This window comes from Panthera uncia, chromosome B4 (genome assembly GCF_023721935.1).
Source record: "Panthera uncia isolate 11264 chromosome B4, Puncia_PCG_1.0, whole genome shotgun sequence".
In the NCBI taxonomy this organism is placed as follows: Eukaryota; Metazoa; Chordata; class Mammalia; order Carnivora; family Felidae; genus Panthera; species Panthera uncia.
Window position 1 is genome coordinate 129,968,045 of NC_064809.1, and position 22,320 is coordinate 129,990,364.

Genomic DNA, 22,320 nt, shown 5'->3' on the forward strand with positions numbered 1-22,320 from the left:
TGGACTGAGCTAGAAGGCGTTAGTTAGTTGGCCAAACTGGATTAGTAGCTGAAAGTGAGCATCCCGGCTTCATATTGCGTTTGTTTTTCTTAGGCAGCCCTCCCTGACTCACAAGATACAAAAATAAATGTAACGTCTTTATACCAGTGTCCTGCTATCAGTCCCCAAATTCCCTTCTCAGCTTCTCCCTGGAAGTCTGTGGGTCCCACACAAATAGCACATTGTCCCAAGAGGCTAGCGTTACTTTACCACGGTGTTCCTTAGAACAGAGCATGAGGCCTGGCAGGTGGTTCAGTTGCTGAGGAAATGAATGAATGCATGCATGCATGGAGTCTGTACTGTGGCCCTGGATAGACTGTTAAAGCTGATAAGCAGCATCCTTATTTGAGTAGACTAAGCATATTGTACTGAATTGACTTTATTTTTTTCCCCAAAATGTCTGTGTTTATTCCATAAGAGTTTATTGGAATGTCCTTTGCACTAGCACTGTTTTCAATGATGATAATGCAGTAGTAAATTAAGACTTAGACCCTGCCTTCAGGAACCTTACAACCTAGTAGTATATGCGGCACAAGTGGAAATATATACCAAGTACAGTCGCTAACTCAGAGGGGGGACCCAGCCAGACCACCTGTGGCAAGAGGGAGGCATCAAGAAAGACTTCAATGAAAAGGTTTCCGTAAGCCTGCATCTTGAAGGTAGGGAAGAAATTTGCCCTGTGAGTGGGAAGCCAGTCCAAGTAGAGACAGCAGGTACAAAGCCACCGGCACATAAAGCCATGTGGTGTTTAAGGAAAACTGAAAGCACTGTGATTTTGTGAGATGAAGCTGAGAGATGAACAGGTACCAGGCCTTGAATACCATGTAGTGAGATTGGGGTTTATCTTGAAGATGGATGAGAGACATTGCAAAGGCTGTGTGGGATTGCACTTTATAAAGGTGATTCTAATGCCAGGGGGCAAGGAGGTGGGGGGGGGTCTCGAGGTTAAGAAAACCAGCGGAAAAAGTAGTTCTAATAAATTGAGTAAGAAATTGCCAGAATTAAAGCAGTGGCAGTAGGAATAGGAAAGAACGTACATCCTGAAATATTCGGGCATTGGAATCGACAGAGTTTGGTGAGATCAAGATGCTGATGATGGTGCCAGATTTTTTTATTTGAGTGGGATGGTAGTATTCCCAAGTGAGGCAGAAGGAGAAGAACATAGTTTGAGGGAGGGTTATTTCATCTTAGGTGTGTTGCATTTTAAGGACCATGTGGAACGTGAGATGAAAGGCATTGACATTGGGCAGTTTATAGAAGGCTCTGAAGATCGTATGAAAGGTCAGCACTAGAGCGATTTGGGAGTCATCAAGACGTGGAGTGTAGTTAAATCTATGGGAGAAGGTAAGGACGTATGTGTATAATACAAAGAAAAGGAAGGATGAATTCCCAAGGAACATGCCAGTAATGAAAGGACAAGCAGAGAAAGACTCTCCAGCAAGAGTCTGCAAAGAAATGGTCTAAGCGGTGCCACAAGTAATGAATTTGGCCCCTTCTGTGGGGTAAAGGGACTAGACATGATCCATGATAGTTGGGGATCAGAACGAGGCTCAATCCTTGAAGCCAGGAGTTGAGTTGAGTTTCCTCACCACAACCCCTGTGCCCTTGTCCCCGTGTACAGAAGCAGGAACTCACCCAGCACCACCCTGCCCCTGTTTGTGCATCTGAAAATCAACAGCGTTGACAAAGGCCTTGGGCTGGCTGCAAACCCAGGGAGATAGGAAGACTCAGACAACAGCTAAGAGACCAGAAACTAAAACAGGCTTCCCCCTGGCTCAATGACTGGACCTACAGTATTCTTTTCTTTTTTTTAAGATTTTACTTTTAAGTAATCTCTACACCCAACGTGGGGCTCGAGCTCACAGCCTTGAGATCAAGCGTTGTGTGCTCCACTAACTGAGCCAGCCAGGTGCCCTGGGATCTACAATATCCTGATATCAAGATAGGAAAGGAACACCCAAATGATAAGACTTAAAGATCATTCTGATTTTTAAATGGGAAAGAGAGGTTAAAACAAAACAATTGAATAATATCCATTATATTTGGTAACGGTATTGATAGGGAAAGATCTCAAATCACAACCATTGATAAGTAAATGAGAGATAAAGGTGTTGTGACCACAGATATAAACTTCTTTTAAAAGAAACTTAATTAGAAGAGGAAAGAGGAGGAGAACACAAAAGCTAGAAGAGATTTTAGGATTAAAGGGGATGTTTTTAGGAATGTGCGGACCAGAATATTTTACAGAACTTCCAAAGTGCTGAACTTAGGCAGAGGTGACCTGAAACTGCACAGGTAACATTTCCAGATCTTGGAACAATCATTAACACTTGTGTATTGGCAGCTAAATAGACTCATCTGCCTGCAGCAGAGTTACCTCCACCTGTGCTGCTTGGGCTTTTCATACTATTATTTGTGTTACTTAATTAAATAGGTTCCTTCTGGCCCACTTGGGCTGGGTGCCCCACTTACAGAGCTGAACGTATGGTACCCTCCTGTCTGCCCCGATTCTCCTGGCATCTGTGCCCACCTCCTGGGAAGACCTTCCCAGCACCCTTGCTGGTGTTTTGCTCCACCCCCACATCTGCTGCTTCACTTAAGATGCTTCTTCCGGGACATCTTGCTTGAAGTTAGGCCAGTTGCCAATGACGTGGGCAGTCAGGGTTTTCAGTGTGACTTGTGACTCAGTTAAAAGTTTATAGTAGGCCTGACCCTTGAGCAATACGGGGGTTATGGGGACTGACCCCCTGTACAGTTGAAAATCCCCCTAGAACTTTTGACTCACCCGTCAAACATAACTACTAATAGTCTACTGGTGACTGGAAGCCTTACCGATAGTATAAGTAGTCAATTAATACATGTTTTGTATGTTTTATGTATTACATACTGTATTCTTACAATAAAGTAATGTAGAGAAAATGTTTTTTTAAATTTTTGGAAAATATTTATTTATTTTTGAGGCAGAGAAATAGAGCACGAGTAGGGGAGGGGCAGAGAGTGAGGGAGACACAGAATCTGAAGCAGGCTCCAGGCTTCGAGCTGCCAGCACAGAGCCCGACGCGGGGCTCGAACTCACGAACCGTGAGATCATGACCTGAGCTGAAGTCGGATGCTTAACTGACTGAGCCACCCAGGTGTCCCAGGAAAGAAAATGTTTTTAAGAAAATCATAAGGAAGAGAAAATACATTTATAGTACTATCCTGTAAAAAATTCACATAGAAATGGACCCACGCAGTTCAAACCCATGTTCACTCCAGAGTGAACTGTATATAATAATCTGCATCCCAGAATTATGCCCGGAAATTAAACTGATAGCAATGGTGAGTCCTGGGTAAGGGTAGTGGGAGAGGGGACTTGTCCCTATCACTTGAATTTTTTTAAGTGAGAATTAAATTTAAAAGGATCGGCCTGAGTAATCAAATTTGAAAATTAAAACTATGCCATGTCAGAGGTGGTACCAGTAAAGTGGATATAATTTATTGGATATGTCTGTCTTTCAACTTGGCATATTCCCTAGGAGAGATGTAGGTCTGATCACGTCCCATGAGTAAGGTTAGGCACTGGGCTTGGAGGAGCTCTTGAAGTTTAGCAGGTCTGGCAGTAATCTAGTCCAAGGCCCACGGAATCTTCCCAACTGTGTGTGAATCTCAAGACAGTTTGGCTGCTCTGCAAGAGGACCGAGAAAACCAGAGTGCTTCAAATAGTTTCAGTGTTACTTGTGACTCAGTTAAGAGTTTATAGTACGGATGGCTATATATGATCCGGTGGTAGGATTATAGTGTAGTTCTGAACATTTCAAAATGACTTTTGAAAGAATTTGCCATTGCTTATACCTTAGAAGGAAAATAGTGCTGTAGATGACTTCAACTAGATAATTCAAAATGTTGATTTCAGAGCCAAATGTTATGTTTATCTTGAGTACGAGTGCATCTGATACAGAGGTTCACAACCCTGTGGGGAAAGTAAGGAAGCTGTTCTGCAAAAACTGGTTTCCAGAGTTCTTGAAAATTGCCCAGTTTTCCTCGCCTGCCCTTCCCGTGCTTCAACTCCTTTTCCCTCTCTGAACATAAGCAAGCATCTGAGCCCGCCTACCAAGCAACCAAAGGACTGAGCTGGCCACCGTATCCTTCTAAACTTGTCTGGCAACAAGATATGTAATGATGGGTTACTTTGTGAAGCTGGTACAGAATTTAGATACCTGGTGAGTCTAGAGAAGAAGTCATGTTTAGCCTGTGCAGAAACTAATCAGAACAGAGAACTGAAAATTAGGATTGTCCTCTTGATAGTCTGTAATTGACAAAAAAATGAAAGAATCGAATCTATCTCTGAGGTGCTGAGGGTCACACACAACTACATAGCTGTTATCCTCTGTGAAGGCCAGACCCATCTGGGAAGTTCCAGCCAGTTTCTTCAACTCTCCCCAGTGCTGTTTAATGGGAAGGCTCCAGGCTCTACACTGGCGTGCTGAGTTGTCAGGAACATGTCAGGATTTAGTTCAGCTTATGTTTATTGAACTGCTCGATACCAAATTCAAAGATGTGTCACCACAGAGAGTCTTTGTTGTCAAGGAGCCCCTGTTGAGTGTGGAAATCAGACCCTCAGACACTACTGATATTATATTGTATGTCTTAAGGGAGGGACACTTTGTGCAGCCAAGGAGGGTACAGAAAACTTTCAGGAGATAATACCTGAGGCAGATCTTGCAAGAGGAGTGGATGAGAATCAGGCTAAGGGCCCTCAGCAGACATTAGTGCATGTGCTGTGGGCAGGGGAACCACATGCAATTCCCATGAATAGGATATGAAGGATATGATGGGGCTAGAGAGATCTTGAATTTTGCCCTAAGGGTAGTGGGTAGTTATTGATTGAATTTGAGCAGTGATCTATTCAGAGGTCACATTTGCTTTTTAGAAAGAAAGATTGCTGGGACAACAGTGTCTGTAGTAGAAGGATAGGGCTAATAATGAAAATATCACCAATACTCACCACAGCTCAATTCCATCTGGGATTTATTTATTCAAACACTGTTAAAAAAATAAGCAAAGGGAGAGTGATGACAGATAAGAGGGCAGCAAGGTGCTTTCAAGATTCCCTGAAGCACACTCTCAAACACTGCAGCATGATGTGGGACTAAAGCTGTACCTCATAATCTGCAGCCTTGGGAAATGGAACGCGCTTTCTTGGACAGAAACATTAAGTTTCTTGATCATGAGACAAGGGCACAACTTCCAAATAGTGACAGACTTTCAGACAGCAGTGCGGGTTCTAATCACAGGCGAGTTTCTGTTGGGCTTGCGTGGCCTTGTTTTGGCCACTTTTGCACACACACAGAAGTCCAACCTTAAGCAGGATCTCCTTCTGGTATTTGTTTCTGCCATTGTAAAAGGAAGGGACTGCCTTGGGACCTCTAAATGTCTAATATTAAGTGGCTTTCATTTCATATATCTGTATGTTCACATGTGAGTATGTATTTGACATATAAAGAGAGAGACATTCCATCATGAAATAAACACAATTTTCCTTGAATTTATTAGCAACTTGCTATGATCTGATTTGATTTTGAAGAGGCCATTCCAGCCATTAACTGGGAACGGACGCACTGGGGAGGAGCAAGAGTAGAGGCAGGAGACCAGCTAAGAGGCCTCCACAAGTGAGGGATGATGATGGCAGTGGGAAAGAAGAATTCACATACTGTGAATCAGAAGTGACAGGTTGCTGACAAGCTGAGAGAGGGCTGGGATAGGGCAAGAAATCTAGGATGAACCCGAGGTTCTGACCCAAGCCACTGGGTGGAGGATAAGACAGTGGAGATGGGAGAATGAAGTCCGGGAGGGCAGTGAAGAGTGCTCTTTGGGATGCATTAAATCTGAAGTGATTATGAGACACCCTCATGTCAAATGGAGAAGTTGGAAAGGCAACTTGGCATTTTCCTGATAGAACAAATAAGGTAAAATAAAGGATAGAGGTTTAATATAGGTTTTAGTGTTTCAGTTCACATTTTTAAAAAAAGATTTTATGTATTTGTTTTGTTTGTTTTTAAGTAGGCTCTATGCCCAGCATTGAGCCCAGTGTGGGGCTTGCACTCAAGACCCGGAGATCAAGACCTGAGCTGAGATCAAGAGTTGGATGCTTAACTGACTGAGCCACCTGGGCGCCCCTCAATTTTATTCTAAGTAATCTTTATACCCAATGTGGGGCTCGAGCCCAACCCCAAGATCAAGAGTTGCACGCGCCACTGACTGAGCCACCCAGGTGCCCCTCAGTTCACATTCCTAACCACTTGCCGTTATTAAGCGTGCAGTTGGTGCCCTGCCCTATGCTAGGTGTTTTATATGTATTCCATTTAAACTTCCAAAGAACCCTATGAGGAAAGTGCTATTGTTATTCTCAGTGTTGAATGAGGAAGCTGAGGCTTGAGAGGCTAGGCCGCTGGCCCCGCAGTCCGTGGTGGTAGACAGAAGAGCCCGGATTTGTGCTGGGCTGCCTGAATTCAGAACCGTGCGCTGCCATCTTGCTGTGAGCACGCAGCTCATTGTGATTTTTTTCTCTTTCCAGGGTTTTGGTTTTTTGCACTGAATGTAGTCTAGACTCATCTTCACGGGCTTGTGTTGCCCCAGAATACTGTCGAAGGTAAGTTTTTAAAATTTAAATCTGTGTATTGGCAGTGAGATGGGAGAGTCTTCATCTTAAAAAGAAGAAAAGTACATTTTGACGTTATCACTCCTTCCCCAGCTTGTTCCATGAGGGTCTTTAAAGTGGCCACCACATCATCACATCAACTGATTGCATTTCTACTTCAGTAGGTCCCTTTAAAAAGCACATCAAGGGGCGCCTGGGTGGCTCAGTCAGTTGAGCGGCCGACTTTGGCTCAGGTCATGATCTCATGGTCCGTGAGTTCAAGCCCCGCGTCGGGCTCTGTGCTGACAGCTCGGAGCCTGGAGACTGTTTCGGATTCTGTGTCTCCTCTCAAAAATAAATAAACGTTAAAAAAAAATTTTTTTTTTAAATAAAAAAAAAATAAAAAGCACATCAATCTAAATGATTGACACTGACATTCGGTACCTCATCCTTTTTATAAAGCTAGAATTTGTTATTAGGATTTAGCAATCCCACAGTTTCCTGTGAGCATATTCCTAGCTTGTCTGCCTCTAGCCTGTCCTTACTCCGGTCTGTAGTCCACCTTACTGCCAGAACCAGCTTTCTAAATGATATATTTACCTGTGTCACTCCTTTGCTTTAACAGCTCTCATGGCTCCCAGTTGCTACAGATACCATCCTATAAACCACTTCAAAATCTAATTCCAATCAATGTTTCTGGCTGCTTTTTTAGTGAGCCCCTGTCTGTTGTAAGCCTTACTAGGCCATTTTCTATTTCCCAAATATTTAGTTGTCTTTCATGGCTTTGTGCCTTGGTCAATGCTTTTCTCTTTGGTTAGAGTTTGGAATAAGAGGGGAAAATACAAGCTATCCACTCTTCTTTCCTGTATCTTTCCTACTGTCCCCTTCTCCCAGACCCTCTGGGCAGAATTTCTTTTTCATCTGTATTCTAGGAGGGCCTGTTATTATTACAGTAATAAAGCAGGGTTTTACAGTAGAGTTATTTATTTGTCTCTGCCTCCTTTACTAGTCTATAAACCCTTTGAGACTTCTTGGAAAGGAGCTAACTGGTTTTTCAGTGCCTATTGGCTGCTCCTAGATACCTTGCTGAGTGCTATGCGTATAGTATTTAATTTAATCCTTACAACCCCTCCTCCTGACCAGTATTATGGATGAAAATAATGAAGATCAGAAAGTTAAGTGCCCAAGATTACACAGCTAATAAGTGACAAAGAATACTGATTTTGCTCCTTCAAAGCCAAAGCTCATTCTGCTACACCACTCCAGCTGAGCCCTGGGTGGCATGTGGTAGGGACCCAGTAGATATTTATTGAATTGGTATCTATTGCAATTTAAATAAAAAGGACTTTAGTTGATTCAGTCACGCCTACATAGAAATATATTGAGTGTCTATTAAATTCCAGGTATACAGTTTTAAGCAAACTGTGTATACAGACATTAATGAGATACAGTATCTGGTGTCAGAGGGTTGACAGTCTACTAAGGGAGGCATCTATGTAAGGAAGTAAAGTCAGTGGCATGTTATAGATCACGTACTAGATTTCAGACAGGATCCGCTGGGGACACTGAGGAAGGAATCACCAGTTCTGCCTGGTGGTGGATCCGGAAACACTTTGTAAAAGCTGAGTCTTGAGTGATGAGAGTAGGTGTTCTCTGGCGGTACCCGGGGAGACAAAGGCAGAGGGAGCGGTACAAGCAAAAAGATGGAAACCAGAAACAATCTGGCATACTCGTGAAGCTGTAAGTAGTTCATTACGGCTGGAACAAAGGGAAGAAGAGGTCTGGCCCACGACACTGGAAGACACAGGTGAGGGCTGGATCCTGAAGGGCCTTGAAAACATTAACATATTTGCCAACTTTTAGAGAAGACCTGGCACAGATGCTGTGTGATGTATGGTTTTACTCATATCTGGTCATTAACACTTGTCAAGTACTGTCCCATGTGCGCTGAAGCACTGCCAGGTCATGACTGTCGGTCACTTACCATGGATGGCAAGCTGGTGATAGCTCTGAGGTGAATCATGTGCTGAAGCAGAAATCAAATGCTTATGTTGTCACGTCATCTTTGACAACTTTACTACCACTTGTACGCCCCCTCCAGGACCTTTTCACACAAGTGGACTTTGCCTTGACTTTTCATCAGTCTGGTAACACTGATACACTTGGCCCCTTTGTCACTTCACAAGTGGAACCCCTAACTCAACCATATACTTCTGCATTGCCTTCTTTATTTTCCCTCCATTTTGTCAAAAGGGCAGTAAAACTCAAGTAGACACGACTATAAGCCTTGGCTTCAAACAAGAATGTCACCAAGGCTTTTTCAAGAAACACCTTAAAAATATTAAGAATAGTTCTAAAACCACGCACGCGCACACACACACACACACACACACACACACACACAGAGTAAATTAAAGAAAGAACAAATAGAAAAATAGGTGTTGATATGACATATAGTAAGTAGACAGATACATGGTGTTAATCAGGAAAGATTTTTCGAAATAAAAATTGACTGGATGCTAGGAGGATAGAGAGGCTGATTGGCAGTGAGGGGAAGGGCTTTCAAATGTGGTGTGGACTGCATAGATAGAAATTAAGTTAGCAAGTTGTGTGCAGAGAATAGGAAGATTTTCCGGAGTGAAGTGGTATAGTGGGTGCACGGGGAGTAGCTAGAAATAGAGCTGAAAAGTTTATGAAGTAAAAGTCTGCTATTCATGTTATGGTAATGGGACAGTTGGGAAAATCAGACTGATGCAGAGGAGAGGTTCTGAAGCGGAGAAGTTCCAGATATTGGTTGGAATTGAAGGGACCTGATAAAAAACATTCTCTCCACTGCCTAAGTTCTAAACCACAGACATAGAGGGTGAGGGAGTAAGGCAGGTGGAGATCAAATTTTCACTTCTACTACTAATAAAGTTGACATAGAACTGGCTCGTTTCTAACAGCAAGTCGGTTTTCTAATACTCAGCTCTGGAACTTAACAGGTTTCTTTACCCAACAGCACTATCAGGGATAGACCTGCCTCCTAGAAGAAGGGAGGAGCAGAGCAAAACTAAGGCCCCCACAGGAAAAGGGCTGGAGGAGGGGCACGCCCAGTCTCCCTTCCAGACTCAATGACTGGACAAGTCACTTCACCCTGACAGCCTGCGTTAGGGATATAAGGCCAACAGTAGTAAAGGGATATTGCCCCCCATGGAAGGAAACATTGAGAGCCAGCAAGTTTTCCTCCCCTAACCCATGCTGGCTCTTGTCTCCTCATGCATTGGTCTGAAGTAGTAATCCAGGTCTTGTGAGGTGTGTCCCTCCTCTCTAGGGCAGAGGGGGTCTCAAGACAGTCCTGCTCCCACTTTCAAGAGGACAGCCCCCCACTACCACCCACTCTTCTCTCGGGTATTCTCTTGGGCAGAATTGATGAGCCAAATAGATTTTGCCCCCAGGTACCCTAAAATGGATCAGAACAGTATATAAATTAACATCAACTCCCAAGGGTCAACAAAATTGTTTCAGCACTGTCCCCACAGCCACCCAGTTAAGAAAGCACTGTCCTGCTCAGGAGCAATAATTCCTGATCAAATTATATTCCCAGAACGCAGTACTCAGTCTTACTAAAGGCTGTAGCAAAGCCACGGTGGCATCCGAGGGAGGGATCTGAGAATCAATTTGAAGTCTGGAAAAGATGGGAAAGTGATTTCGTATGCAAAAGTAGTGAATATCCCAGGCGATACTGGATGATAAAGAACCTGTAAGGTTCTTTGATCTCCACCTGCCTTACTGAGGGAGGGAAGACGGCTGAGGTCCTCTTGTTTGAGCCTCTCCAAGGTATCCAGTTAGCCCACGCCAGTGTGCGCCATCCATGACGTGGACACTTCCACCCGATTTGGAAAACTCTGCCAGCAGGAGGTGAAATTTGGAACTGGGCCTTTCCTATGTCTGGAAAAAACCCAACCAATGTACACTGTCTTCTGCTTTAAAGATTAATCCTTGAAGCATCTCCTTCTTTTTGCAATATTTAGGGATTTATAGTAGTGGCAGCCCCAGGTACCAAGTTCCCTCCCTCCCTCCCTCTAGAAGTTCCCTGCCTTCCTGTCTCTTAGGAGTATAGTGAGAAACCTCTTCATTTCCATTGCCTGTGTAAGCCGAGCACAAACAATTCAAACGTAGAACCTCACTGGTTTCATAGCACGTGTGCTGTTTGAAATTCAGCTGCCTTGCAGCTTATGCACAGCAAATAATTGTTCCCCTCGTTAATATCTAAAAGGCCTGTATGAAGAAAGTCTCTTTTCCCTAAAGTCTAATCTTTGCCTCAGCCATGCCTGCTTAGGAAAAGCTGTGCCTGCATAATTCAAGGTCAGGCAGCAGCCTTCTGTACTTTGAGGCCACCCAAGCCTGCTAATGCTCTATTCCCTTTGCTGAGGCCAGCACGGCTGGCATTTGCTTGCTAGGCCAGAGTGGCCGATGTAGGCTGAGGCCGCTTGCACGGCTGACATTTCGATGAGCTTTTCAGTACCGTCGCCACCGCCCGCCGCCACCACCACGACTGACTGTGGCCCATTTCTTTGCTGCCGCCAGCAAAGCCCACGTGCCTGGTGTATGCAGTCTCGTCTCTATAGAAACAGCCACTTACCTGAAGACAAAGTTACCATAACTACAGTCACCACTAATGTCAAAATACAGTGTGGCTGGTGGTTTGTAAGTTTCTAATTCAGCCTCAGTAGTGTAAACCTGGTATTTGACAGTAAAAACTCGTGTGGCCTGATGCAACCTCTGCAACGGTAAAGCATGTTGCTCTCTCACTAAAGACCAAGGCCCAAAGTCCTGACCCAACAGAAGCCTTAGAAATTCCATATGCATTTTATTTCACTCCTCCAATTTTCCTTCATGTGTGTTTACCAAAACTCTAGTTCCATGCACCAGATAGATAGTATGGTCTTTGAGAGACCCAGTAAATAGCACTCTCTTACCCTTGGCTGAGTTCTGTGTCAGTTGAGAAATCAGTTAAAAGAGTGGGGCATTTATTACTAATAAAGCTATAGTGGGGAATGTGGCTTACATCTACAGGCAAGTGAAGTTCCTAGCACTGAACAGGCTTACCTAGTCCCAGGCAATTGTGAGGGGCCTTCATTTAGGGGAACTAGCACAGAGGAAAATGCATGCTCCTTGGGGGCAGCTGGCTTCCAAAAGGAAGAGAGAAGGGCTGACCTCACAGGCCTTGTTTCTCCTTCTGACATTAGAAAAGATCCATTGGGACGGGACTTGTGGAAGGTGGAGAGAGGAGCCAGAGGGAAAGCTCGGGAGAAGCAAAGGAGGGTTCCTCTTTTCCAGCACATTAAAATGGAAATGGCACAGAAATCATTGGGGTGTTTTTCTTCATCAGCTGTGCTTGTAATGTATCATCTATGAGATACAGTCTATTTCTGTAAAGCAGAATGAGCACTTAAGGACATTTGTGAGGCAATTTGCATACGACATCTTTCTAGGTAGGTTACTGAGTGTTTCCGGTGCTATTAATTTAATTTTCACAGAAAGAACAAGTTTGTTTCTGCACAACTGTCATTAACAGATGAGGGGCAAAACCAGCTCAAGAAAGCCTGTTTCACTTGCTGGAAGCATGTGTTTCCTGCAAGGAATGGGCAGCGTCAGTTCGTCTGGAGTGAGTGAGGGGGGATGATTAGCAGACCTTCCACTGTACCAATTTTACGGTTCATTTTGTGTCCCATAAATACACATCGGTTCCCCAAAAACCCCATTAGGTGAGCACAGTAGATTTTTTGATGCTCTTCTCCCACCCAACAGATGAGGAAACAGATTCCCACACCAGAACCACGTTACCTGCCTCCCAAGGTGCTGCGTTTATCAAGAGATTCTCTGCCCACACAAAAGATAGTATGTGCCAAGCTTCTTTCTAGCTTTTAGATTTTGTAGCTATGAACCTTTTAAAGTATTAGAGAGGTTTTAAATTATTAGTTACCTGTATTACATGGAGATTTGTGTCAGTTTGAGTAATTATTGTTCAGTAATTACATATTTAATGAATTAATTTGAATGTTACATATGCTTTTAGTAGTTTCCTTTTGGTACATTTTAATTCATAAAATTTTAACCAATGATTCATTTTATTCTTAGGAGAAAAATTAGTACTTTTTATTGTCTTGCCCTAGGATAGCCCATTCTCATGTAAAAGTAAATTAACTGATATTTAGCTTATTAAGCAAATTCTCTTAAAATAAAAAAGTGGGATCAACCATTAGCGTGTACCCTTATTTCAGTTATAAAATACAGTGAGGGGCGCCTGGGTGGCTCAGTCGGTTAAACGTCCGACTTCAGCTTAGATCATGATCTCACGGTTTGTGAGTTCAAGTCCAGTCTGGCTCTGTGCTGACAGCTGGGAGCCTGGAACCTGCTTCGGATTCTGTGTCTCCTTCTCTGTCTGCCCCTCCACTGCTCACGCTCTCTCTCTCAAAAATAAATAAACATTAAAAAAATTTAAAATATATATACCATGAATATTGAACGTAAACTATAAACCCAGGAAACCTGGACAATCTCAACGGCTTATAATGCTGTGCAGACGGGCCCACTTCTTAGGTGGACGTCCTTTCTGACAGGTCACTATTTGTGCTGTATGAATTGCTGAAGATTTTCACTATCACGTCTGCCAAAAGTCAAGAAAAAAGAGGAAAGAAATCTAGAACTGTGTAACACCCCAGTGCCTTAAACCTTTCCTAACTATCCTACCGTAAGATGGTGAAAATTCCCTCTTACCTCTCGGCTTTCTTTCTTACCGAAGATGCATGGGTGTACTTACACGCACACGCACGCGTGTTACTTACGCTCATCACTTCACTGTATCTATGGTCTTGGTGATACAATTTCAATCTAATCTTTGAAAAACCGATTTTTTCACTGAATTCCTTATTTTTTTTTCTCTTCTTACCTCTTCCAGGCGGTATTTGTGTGTTTCTGCAGAGTTTTGCACAGAGTCTGTTCCAATGCAAACCAATGAGGGAGAAGTGTCGGAAGAAAGCAGTTCCAAGGTCAGTGGACTACTGAAGATGCAAACGGTTGGAGTAGGAATTAAAAACAGAGGCAGAGGAGTGGGTGTTTTGTTTTAGGTGAATTTAGGAATTAGCTTGATTTGGATTCAAACCTAACCTAAGGTTGAGAAGATTTTTTTTCTTTTTGATCTCCATTTTTCTTATGCCCCATGAGCAATTTAAAACAAATTTTACTGAACTCACAGAGAACTTTATGCTTCATTTGTACAACGGTAGCACTTTATCTTTTAACATTTTATTGTGCAAGTTCTATATTCTTATTTTAAAAATTAAAATGAGTCAGAAGTATTTGAGGTAAAAAGTAAAAGCCTGTCCCTTATTCTTGCCTCACAGAGACATTATGTAGACAGTTATTTTTAAATTATTTAGACAGTTTTTTAAAAATTTTTTTAACGTTTATTCATTTTTTGAGAGAGAGAGAGAGAGAGACAGAGACAGAGCACGAGTGGGGGAAGGGCAGAGAGAGAGGGAGACACCGAATCTGAAGCAGGCTCCAGGCTCTGAGCTGTCAGCGTAGAGCCTGATGCAGGGCTCGAACTCACTGTGAGATCATGACCTGGCCGAAGTGGGACGCTTAACCAACTGAGCCACCCAGGCACCCCATAGACAGTTTTTATTATAAATGTTTAAACAATAATTTGTTAGGTTTGGTTTTTCAAACTAGGGCTTGAATGTCACCATGTGTTTATGTATACCTCTGTGTCTGACTCCATGTCCTGACTCATTCTCTACCTGGTCACGTGGGACCGTCAGTATCACCTTCATGTCTCTCTCCTTTCAAAATTGTCCCTAGTCCTTCCTGGGCACACCAAGGGTATCTCACCCTGTGTCCTGGACAGTGCCCAGCACCTATCGCTTCATCTGCTGCCCTGGACCTTCCTGAGGGGAATCTTTCTGTTGCTGCCAGTGCTCCTGGTACTCTCTGTGGGAGGGCTTTTCCCTCTGGTCACTAGAATGCAATTTTGTATGACCTAATCGCTTTCTTGCAGAGACTTCAGCTGATTTAGTAAAAGCCGCTATTGTAAATACTGAAAGAAGACAAGTTGACAGAGTTATTATTAATGTAAAACTTCAGAAGCCCTTGAATCCTTTGGAGGCACAGTGACTATTTCTTATATTTTTCCCAAGGACCACTTCAGGGCTTATTTAATTTCCCTGCTGTGTACGTAAGAGAGAAAATTGAATAGCGCTAACACAGTTACCCATGAATCTGTCTTATTGTTCCACACTTTAGAAGTTAAATATGAAAATTATGTTCTGTAAAAAGTCTTTGATGACATATCAAGAAATCCAAAGGCGAGGAAATGTACTTCATTGGCCTGATTCCCTTAGAAAGAGACTCATCTGATCTAATTTATTTAGTATTTATGTGCCCATGTTGTCACACGGATCTGAAAGCAGATACTATTTTGTCTGTTATATGTGGCTTTGACTCATTGAATGCAGTGATCAGTTTTCTTAGTGCCCGGTCCATATTATACAGTGGAGCTGTGCTTTACTAGGGAAATTCCAGTTCTAGTGTGGATTTACAGACACATCCTGGGCTATAGCTGTTTATTTATGTTTTCTCTTTTATTCTTTTAAAATGAGGTATTATAAAAAATGATACACATTTATAGTCACTTAATTAATTAATTCACAAACACTTATGGGATGCCAGGTATGTGCTGATGTCCTAGGTGGCATGCAGACTTACATAAGGCAGGGTCTCTGCATGTTGGGAACCTCTGGTCTCGTTGAGGGAGTTAACCATAGCATAAGGGTGACGATAGTGGTGTTAACTGTGGTATTGGCAGCTGGGTCAGAGCAATGAATTCCTTCTGGAAGGAAGCTTCATGATAGAGGAGGTAGCGCTTGGGTTTTGTTGGAAAAATAAGAGGTTCTTTGTTTTTGTGGGTTGGTGAGTGGTGGATAGGAATAGGAAGGGCACTTAAGTAGAGTGAACCCTACATAGCACATGTAACTGTTCATGAAGTCTAATAGGAGACAGTGAAAAGGTTTGAGTGTGTTTTTTAGATATCTTGCTGTGTATTAAACCACACCAAAAATTAGTGGTTTAAAACCACCATTACAATCTCCTGGGCAGAAGAATTCTGATTCATTTATGTAGATTACTTCACCCTCAAGGACGAGGAACATAACTTCCCCTTCCTTAAGTGTGGCTTCACACAGTGGGGAGCCTGACCAGCAGCATCTCGGCCAGGTGGTCAAGGTCTGCATCGACAGGATAAGTCATGGTTATAGATAGGATGGACCTTTGATGTGATGTGCTGAAATGGCACCTTACTTCAGTGGTCTTCTTCCCCCAAACCCATTACGCCACCCTAATCCTGAGAGAAACATCAGGCAGATCCCGATAGAGGGATGTCCTACAAAACACCTGACCAAGACTACCCTCAGAACTGTCAAGGGAAAACAAGATATGTCTAAGAAACCATCATAGCCAAAAGGAGCCTAAGGAGATGTGACGATGAAATGTAATGCAATATCCTGGATGAGATCCCGGAAAAGAATAAGATTATTAGGTAAGAAAAGAGAAAATCTGAATAAGGTATGGATTTTAGCTAATACTAATGTGTCAGTATTGGCTCATTAATTGTGACAAAAGTACGGAGATAAGATTAATAATAGGAGATACATATATGGGAAATCACTGCAGTGTTTTATCGTCTCTCGTGATCTGTGATTCACTGAGCTCTATAGGGCAGTTCTGCTCCAAAGTGGTATTGGCCGGGGCTGTAGTCATCCGGAGGACCAACTGGCTAGAAGTGTCCAAAATGACTCACTCACATGACTGGCAGCTGGCAGTTCGGCTTGAGGCTGTTGACCTGAGCATCAAGGATCCTCTCCACGTGACCTCCGTACAGGGCTTGGGTTTCTCACAGCATGGCGACTGGGATCCAAGAGGGAGTACTGCATGCATGCAGAAGCCGCAGACTCAGAGGTCACACAGCTCTGTTCTCTCTACCTTGTGCTGAATTAAAGCAAGTCACAGGGCCTCCCCAGATTCAAGCCGAGGAGCCCTCTCAGGGGCATTCCACCTCTCAATGGGAGGACTGGGAGAAAATTTGAGGTCACCTTTCATCCACCCCATAGTGATTAGAGTGTTGGGTGCCAGGTGAAGAGAAGGGAATGACAGAGACCATTAGTCAAGATTGTCTTAGGCTAAGGAGGTTCAAAAACAGGCAACAGATTTCTAAAGCATGGAGGTGAGATGTGCATTTTACTTTTGTGATTTGCTCTCATAACAACTAGTGTTGATGTACAGGAAAGACTAGAATATCTGTATCTTGACACTCAAATTCTCTAAAGGAAGAGAATCTAATTGACCTGGCCCAGCCTGTGGCCTGATTTCCATTGGGTCTTGAGTTCTCTGAGTAGGATGGCAGGGACCACAGATGAAGAAGGAGACACCATGAAAGGACACGTGAACCAGGAGGCAACAACCAGCCCTCCTAGGACAGTCCCCAGTCAATGCTGATGTAATCTTCCACTACATTTCTTACCAAGGACAGACTAGAATTTTTAATTTCAGCTCCACAGCTATTTTTCACTTTCCATTTAGTATAATTTAGGTTGATACTCTAAACGAGTTGGTGTTGGCTTACTAGTTGTAGAAATTCTGTAGCTACAGGCTTGGAATGTTTATTTTTTAAGCGAAATCTGGCAAGCATAGTAAAATCATCATAAAACGGAGCAGTGGAGGGTTTTTGATCTTCTCTGTACTTCTTTGTGTAGTTAAGTGTTTTATAATAAAAACAATAAAAAGACGCTCTAGAGTTTAAGAATTATAGCTATGGATTTAAGCACCCATGTGTCTTTATTAATTACCATAAATAAAAAACACTTATTGAATCAGGAAGCCAACATTTTAGTTATAATATTCTCTTTATTGTTCTCAGAGGTAACAAATGAATAAATGTAGTCTTCGTCTACAAAGGATAAAGTGATCTATTGATTGGCTTTACAACAAAGAGTTCAATGAGGTGATTTAGACTGTCTCTTGCTTAAGTTTAGGATCCCTCCATCTGAGACTGAATCCTATTTAACAAATTATAACAAGATTTTATGGCTTTTGGTATTTGAAGAGCAGACTGGGAAAGAAACCATGCAGGATAAGTATTTTTCCCATTTGTTTTCCTAGCTGGCAAACAACATAAATTAGATTGGATTCCAGGTCTGGCTCCAAAGTCCATGCTGACTTCAGTCCTCCATCCTGAAGAAGTTAAATGCGGAGTAATCGATTCTGATTACTTCTATCAGAGAAACTTCTTAGATCGTTCACCTGGGTGTGCTAGAAGGCCTACAAAGGGAGTAGGTGCTTTGCGCATTTGAATAATTCGTATAGGTTTGGTGTGGACACAGGCTTCCATTTCTCTTGGGTGAATAACCAGGAGTGGAATTGCTGGGTCGTATGGTAACTTTGTGTTTTATTTTTTGAAGAACTGCCAAACTGCTTTCCAAATGGCTTCACTGATTCCTATTCCCCCCCAGAAATATATGAGGGTTCTAATTTGTCCATATCCTCACCAGTTTATTATTGTATGCATTTTTTATTCTAGTGGAATACTATATCATTGTGGTTTTGATTTGTACCTGGCATGCTTTTTAAAATGGAAATGAAAAAAATAATAATAAAGTGATAATAAGATGAGGGTGACCAGGCCCCACACTGGACTTACTGAAAGAGGATCTCAAGAGTTGGGACCCTGGGATCTATTTTTTTTTTTTTAATTTTTTTTTTTTAACATTTATTCATTTTTGAAAGTGAGAGAGACAGAGCATGAGTGGGGGAGGGGTAGAGAGACAGGGAGACACAGAATCCAAAGCAGGCTCCAGGCTCCGAGCTGTCCGCACAGAGCCCGACACGGGGCTCGAACTCTCTGACTGCAAGATCATGACCAGAGCCAAAGTCGGATGCTCAACCGACTGAGCCACCCGGGCACCCCTTGGGATCTATATTTTTCACAAGCACCCCTGGTGATCCCTAAAGCCAGTAGTACACAGATCATGGCTGAACTAAGGGGCCCTCAGAGGAGGCAGAAACCATGAATTCTTAAATTTACCTCTGAAAGATGAGACCTACGCAAGCTTCATAGTGGGGTTCCATCTGGGGAAGGAGGATGGAGATTGAATTTGGAAAGGCTGGCTACAAGGGGGGGGGGGGCGCAACTCTTCACTGCCCCTATTTTTTTTTGTTTTTTCAAAAAGGAGGGGGGGGGGGGCCTGGGTGGTTCAGTCGGTTAAATGTCCAACTTGGGCTCAGGTCATGATCTCACCGTTCATGAGGTCAAGCCCCAGGTCGGGCTCTGTGCTGACAGCTGGGAGCCTGGAGCCTGCTTCGGATTCTGTGTCCCCTTCTCTCTCTGCTCCTCCCTCACTCATGCTCTGTCTCTGTCTCTCTCTCAAAAATAAACAAACATTGGGGCGCCTGGGTGGCGCAGTCGGTTGGGCGTCCGACTTCAGCCAGGTCACGATCTCGCGGTCCGTGAGTTCGAGCCCCGCGTCGGGCTCTGGGCTGATGGCTCGGAGCCTGGAGCCTGTTTCCGATTCTGTGTCTCCCTCTCTCTCTGCCCCTCCCCCGTTCATGCTTTGTCTCTCTCTGTCCCAAAAATAAATTAAAAAAAAACATTGAAAAAAAAAATTAAAAAAAAATAAACAAACATTAAAAAAATAATAAACATTATAAAAAAGAGATATCTGAAGCAAATGCTATGAAGCAAATATGTTAAATCTGAGTGGTGGTTACATAGGTGTGTTTGTTATTTTATTTTCTGGACTTTTTTCTATATCTTAAAAATTTTCTATAAAAATAGAAAATTCTGCTTTCTCTGTAGCCCCAACCATCACATTTGTATTCCATTTAGCAAAAAAAAAAAAAGAGAACTCGTCACTTCCCTTGGAAGTTGCACACTCAACTGTGCTTTTGTATTTCTTCGACCAGAATTTAATGGCATGGCCACAATAAGCTTCAAATGATGTTAGAATTTGTGTTAGCTAAAATTTCTAGGTCTTGTTGCTGAAGAGGAAGTGCTTCAGTGTCTCAAAGTCAACCACATTATCCACTACACTGCTTTTATACTGGTCTTGCCCATCCTGTAGTTGTACAATTGGTTTTTTTTTTTAACTTTACTTACTAACTTTGAGGAAGAGCATGAGCAGGGGAGGGGCAGAGAGTCTCCCAAGTGGTCTCTGCACCACCAGTGCAGAGCCCAGTGTGGAGCTTGAACCCATGAATGCTTGAGATCATGACTGGAGCTGAAATCAGGAGTTAGAGGTTTAACCGACTCAGCCATCCCAGCGCTCCTGATTTTTTTTTTTTTTTAAGTAGACTCCACGCCCAGTGAGGAGCCCAATGCTGGGCTTGAACTTAAGACTCTGAGATCAAGACCTGAGCTGAGATCAGGAGTTGGACGCTTAACCAACTGAGCCACCCAGGCACCCCTACGATTGATTCTTTTAAACCTAAAGTATAAGACTTCAGAATTTTAAAAAAAGGTTTTTCAAAAGACTAATCCAGTGAGGGAAAGGAAGATCTTTCAACAGATGGTGCTGGAGCAACCAGGTAACCATATGGAAATACATGAACCATGATTACTGTGTATGTGATTATGTGTGATTACATCACACATAAAACCTAATTTGAGATGGATCATAGGCTGAAACTGTAAAGCTTTTGGAAGACAACGTAAGAGATGTCTCTGTGATCTTAAGTAGATTGTAAAAAGCACTAACCATAAAAAAGAATAGTGATTTAGGGGCGCCTGGGTGGCTCAGTCGGTTAAGCGACCAACTGTGGCTTAGATCATGATCTCGTGGTCCATGAGTTCTAGCCCCACATCTGTGCTGACAGCTCAGAGCCTGGAGCCTGCTTCAGATTCTGTGTCCCCCGCTCTCTCTGCCCCTCCCCTGCTTGTGCTCTGTCTCTTTCAAAAATAAACATTAAAAAAAATTTTTTTAATTCTTTAAGAACAGTTCTTCAGTTGAATTTCATTACAAAAAATTAAACATCTGCTAATACACTGACAACATTAAGAATGTGGAAAAGCCACGGACTTGGAGAAAACACTTGCAATACATTTATCTAATAAAGGTCTCATATCTAGAATATGTATAGAATTCCTAAAAATCAATAAGAAAGGTAAAAACTCTGGACAAAAGACATAAATAGATATTTCACAAAATAAGATATGCAAATGGCCATAAAAATAGGATATTCAACATTATTCATGAGGGAAGTGTAAGTTAAAACTAATGTGGTATTACACGCTCACCAAAATTTGAAAGATTGGCCATACCAAGTGTCAGAATGTGGAGCAACGCAACTCTCGTACATTGTTGGGAGGAGTATAAACTGGTATAACTACTTCAGAAACTTTCTCAAATCTCTGATCAAGTTAAACATATGCCTACCCTATAAGCCAGATGTTCTGCTTCTAAGTATGTACCTAATACACATGACTGCATATGTCCACAAAGAGACGTGTGAGAATATTTGTGGTAACTTTATTTATAACAGCCCCAAACCAGATATAGCTTAACTGTCCATCAACAAGTAAATAAATAAATGAATTATAGTATGTTCAGTGAAATACTACTAAGCTTAAAAATTAGACTTTTGAGGGGCGCCTGGGTGGCTCAGTCAGTTAAGCGTCTGACTTCGGCCTGGGTCATGATCTCACAGGCCATGAGTTCGAGCTCTGTATCGGGCTCTGTGCTGACAGCTCAGAGCCTGGAGCCTATTTTGGATTCTGTATCTCCCTCTCTCTGCCCCTCCCCCATTCACACTCTGTCTCTCAAAAATAAACATTTAAAAAATTAGACTTTTGATTCACATAAAAACATGCATGAATCTCAAAAACATTATATTGACCGGAAAAAGATGGGAACAGAAGTGTACATTCTCCCAGATTCTAATTATATAAAGTTTATGAACATGTAAAACTCATCCTCAGCGATAGAATCATTCCCCGGGGTGTGTATGAGAGTATCCAAGAGAAGAGGCTTGTGGGAGTATTCTGGGGAGATGGACATCTGCTCTCTTCATCCGTGGGGTAGTTACACGGGTACAATTGTATCTAAAATCCACTGAGCACTACACTTACAGTTTATGTATTTTTCTGTGAATTGTACCTCAGTTTAAAAGAGACCAATATTAGGAGCTTCTGCCCTTCCTCTTAGTCTGCTAAGACCATCTTGAATATTGTTCCTGTCATCCACTATATTAGTTGTCCTTAGCTTTATAGTTAGGAAATATATATGCTTTCCTTTCTTTTTTTTAATGAGATTTTATTTATTTATTTATTTATTTATTTATTTATTTATTTATTATTTAACGTTTATTTAGAGAGAGAGAGAGCAGGAGTTGGGGAGGGGCAGAGAGGGGGAGGGAGTCACATAATCTGAAACAGGCTTGGGGCACCTGGGTGGCTCCGTCGGTTAAGCGTCTGACTTCGGCTCCAGTCATGATCTCATAGCTTGGGTGTTCGAGCCCTGTGTGGGGCTCTGCACTGACAGCTTGGAGCCTGGAGCCTGCTTCAGATTCTATGTCTCCATGTCTCTCTCTGCTCCTCCCTGGCTTGTGCGCTCTCTCTCTCCCTCTCTCTC

The 22,320-nt window shown here is 42.7% G+C and overlaps 1 protein-coding gene across 19 annotated transcripts in view; it reads left to right on the forward strand.

The window, feature by feature from the left end:
• Positions 1-22,320, forward strand: part of TNRC6B (trinucleotide repeat containing adaptor 6B) — a 249,989-nt gene that overhangs the window by 54,692 nt on the left and 172,977 nt on the right. For 9 of the 19 annotated variants that reach the window (XM_049627534.1, XM_049627543.1, XM_049627535.1 and 6 more), the window contains exons 2-3: positions 6,596-6,670; positions 13,602-13,692. Coding sequence is in view for 8 of the 19 variants with exons in the window: in XM_049627535.1 (XP_049483492.1) it covers positions 13,648-13,692 (45 nt within the window). In the remaining 11 variants the exon portion in view is untranslated. Of the gene's footprint in view, positions 1-6,595; positions 6,671-13,601; positions 13,693-20,044 lie in introns of all 19 variants that reach the window. The other 10 variants (XM_049627530.1, XM_049627529.1, XM_049627537.1 and 7 more) reach the window with 2 other exon arrangements.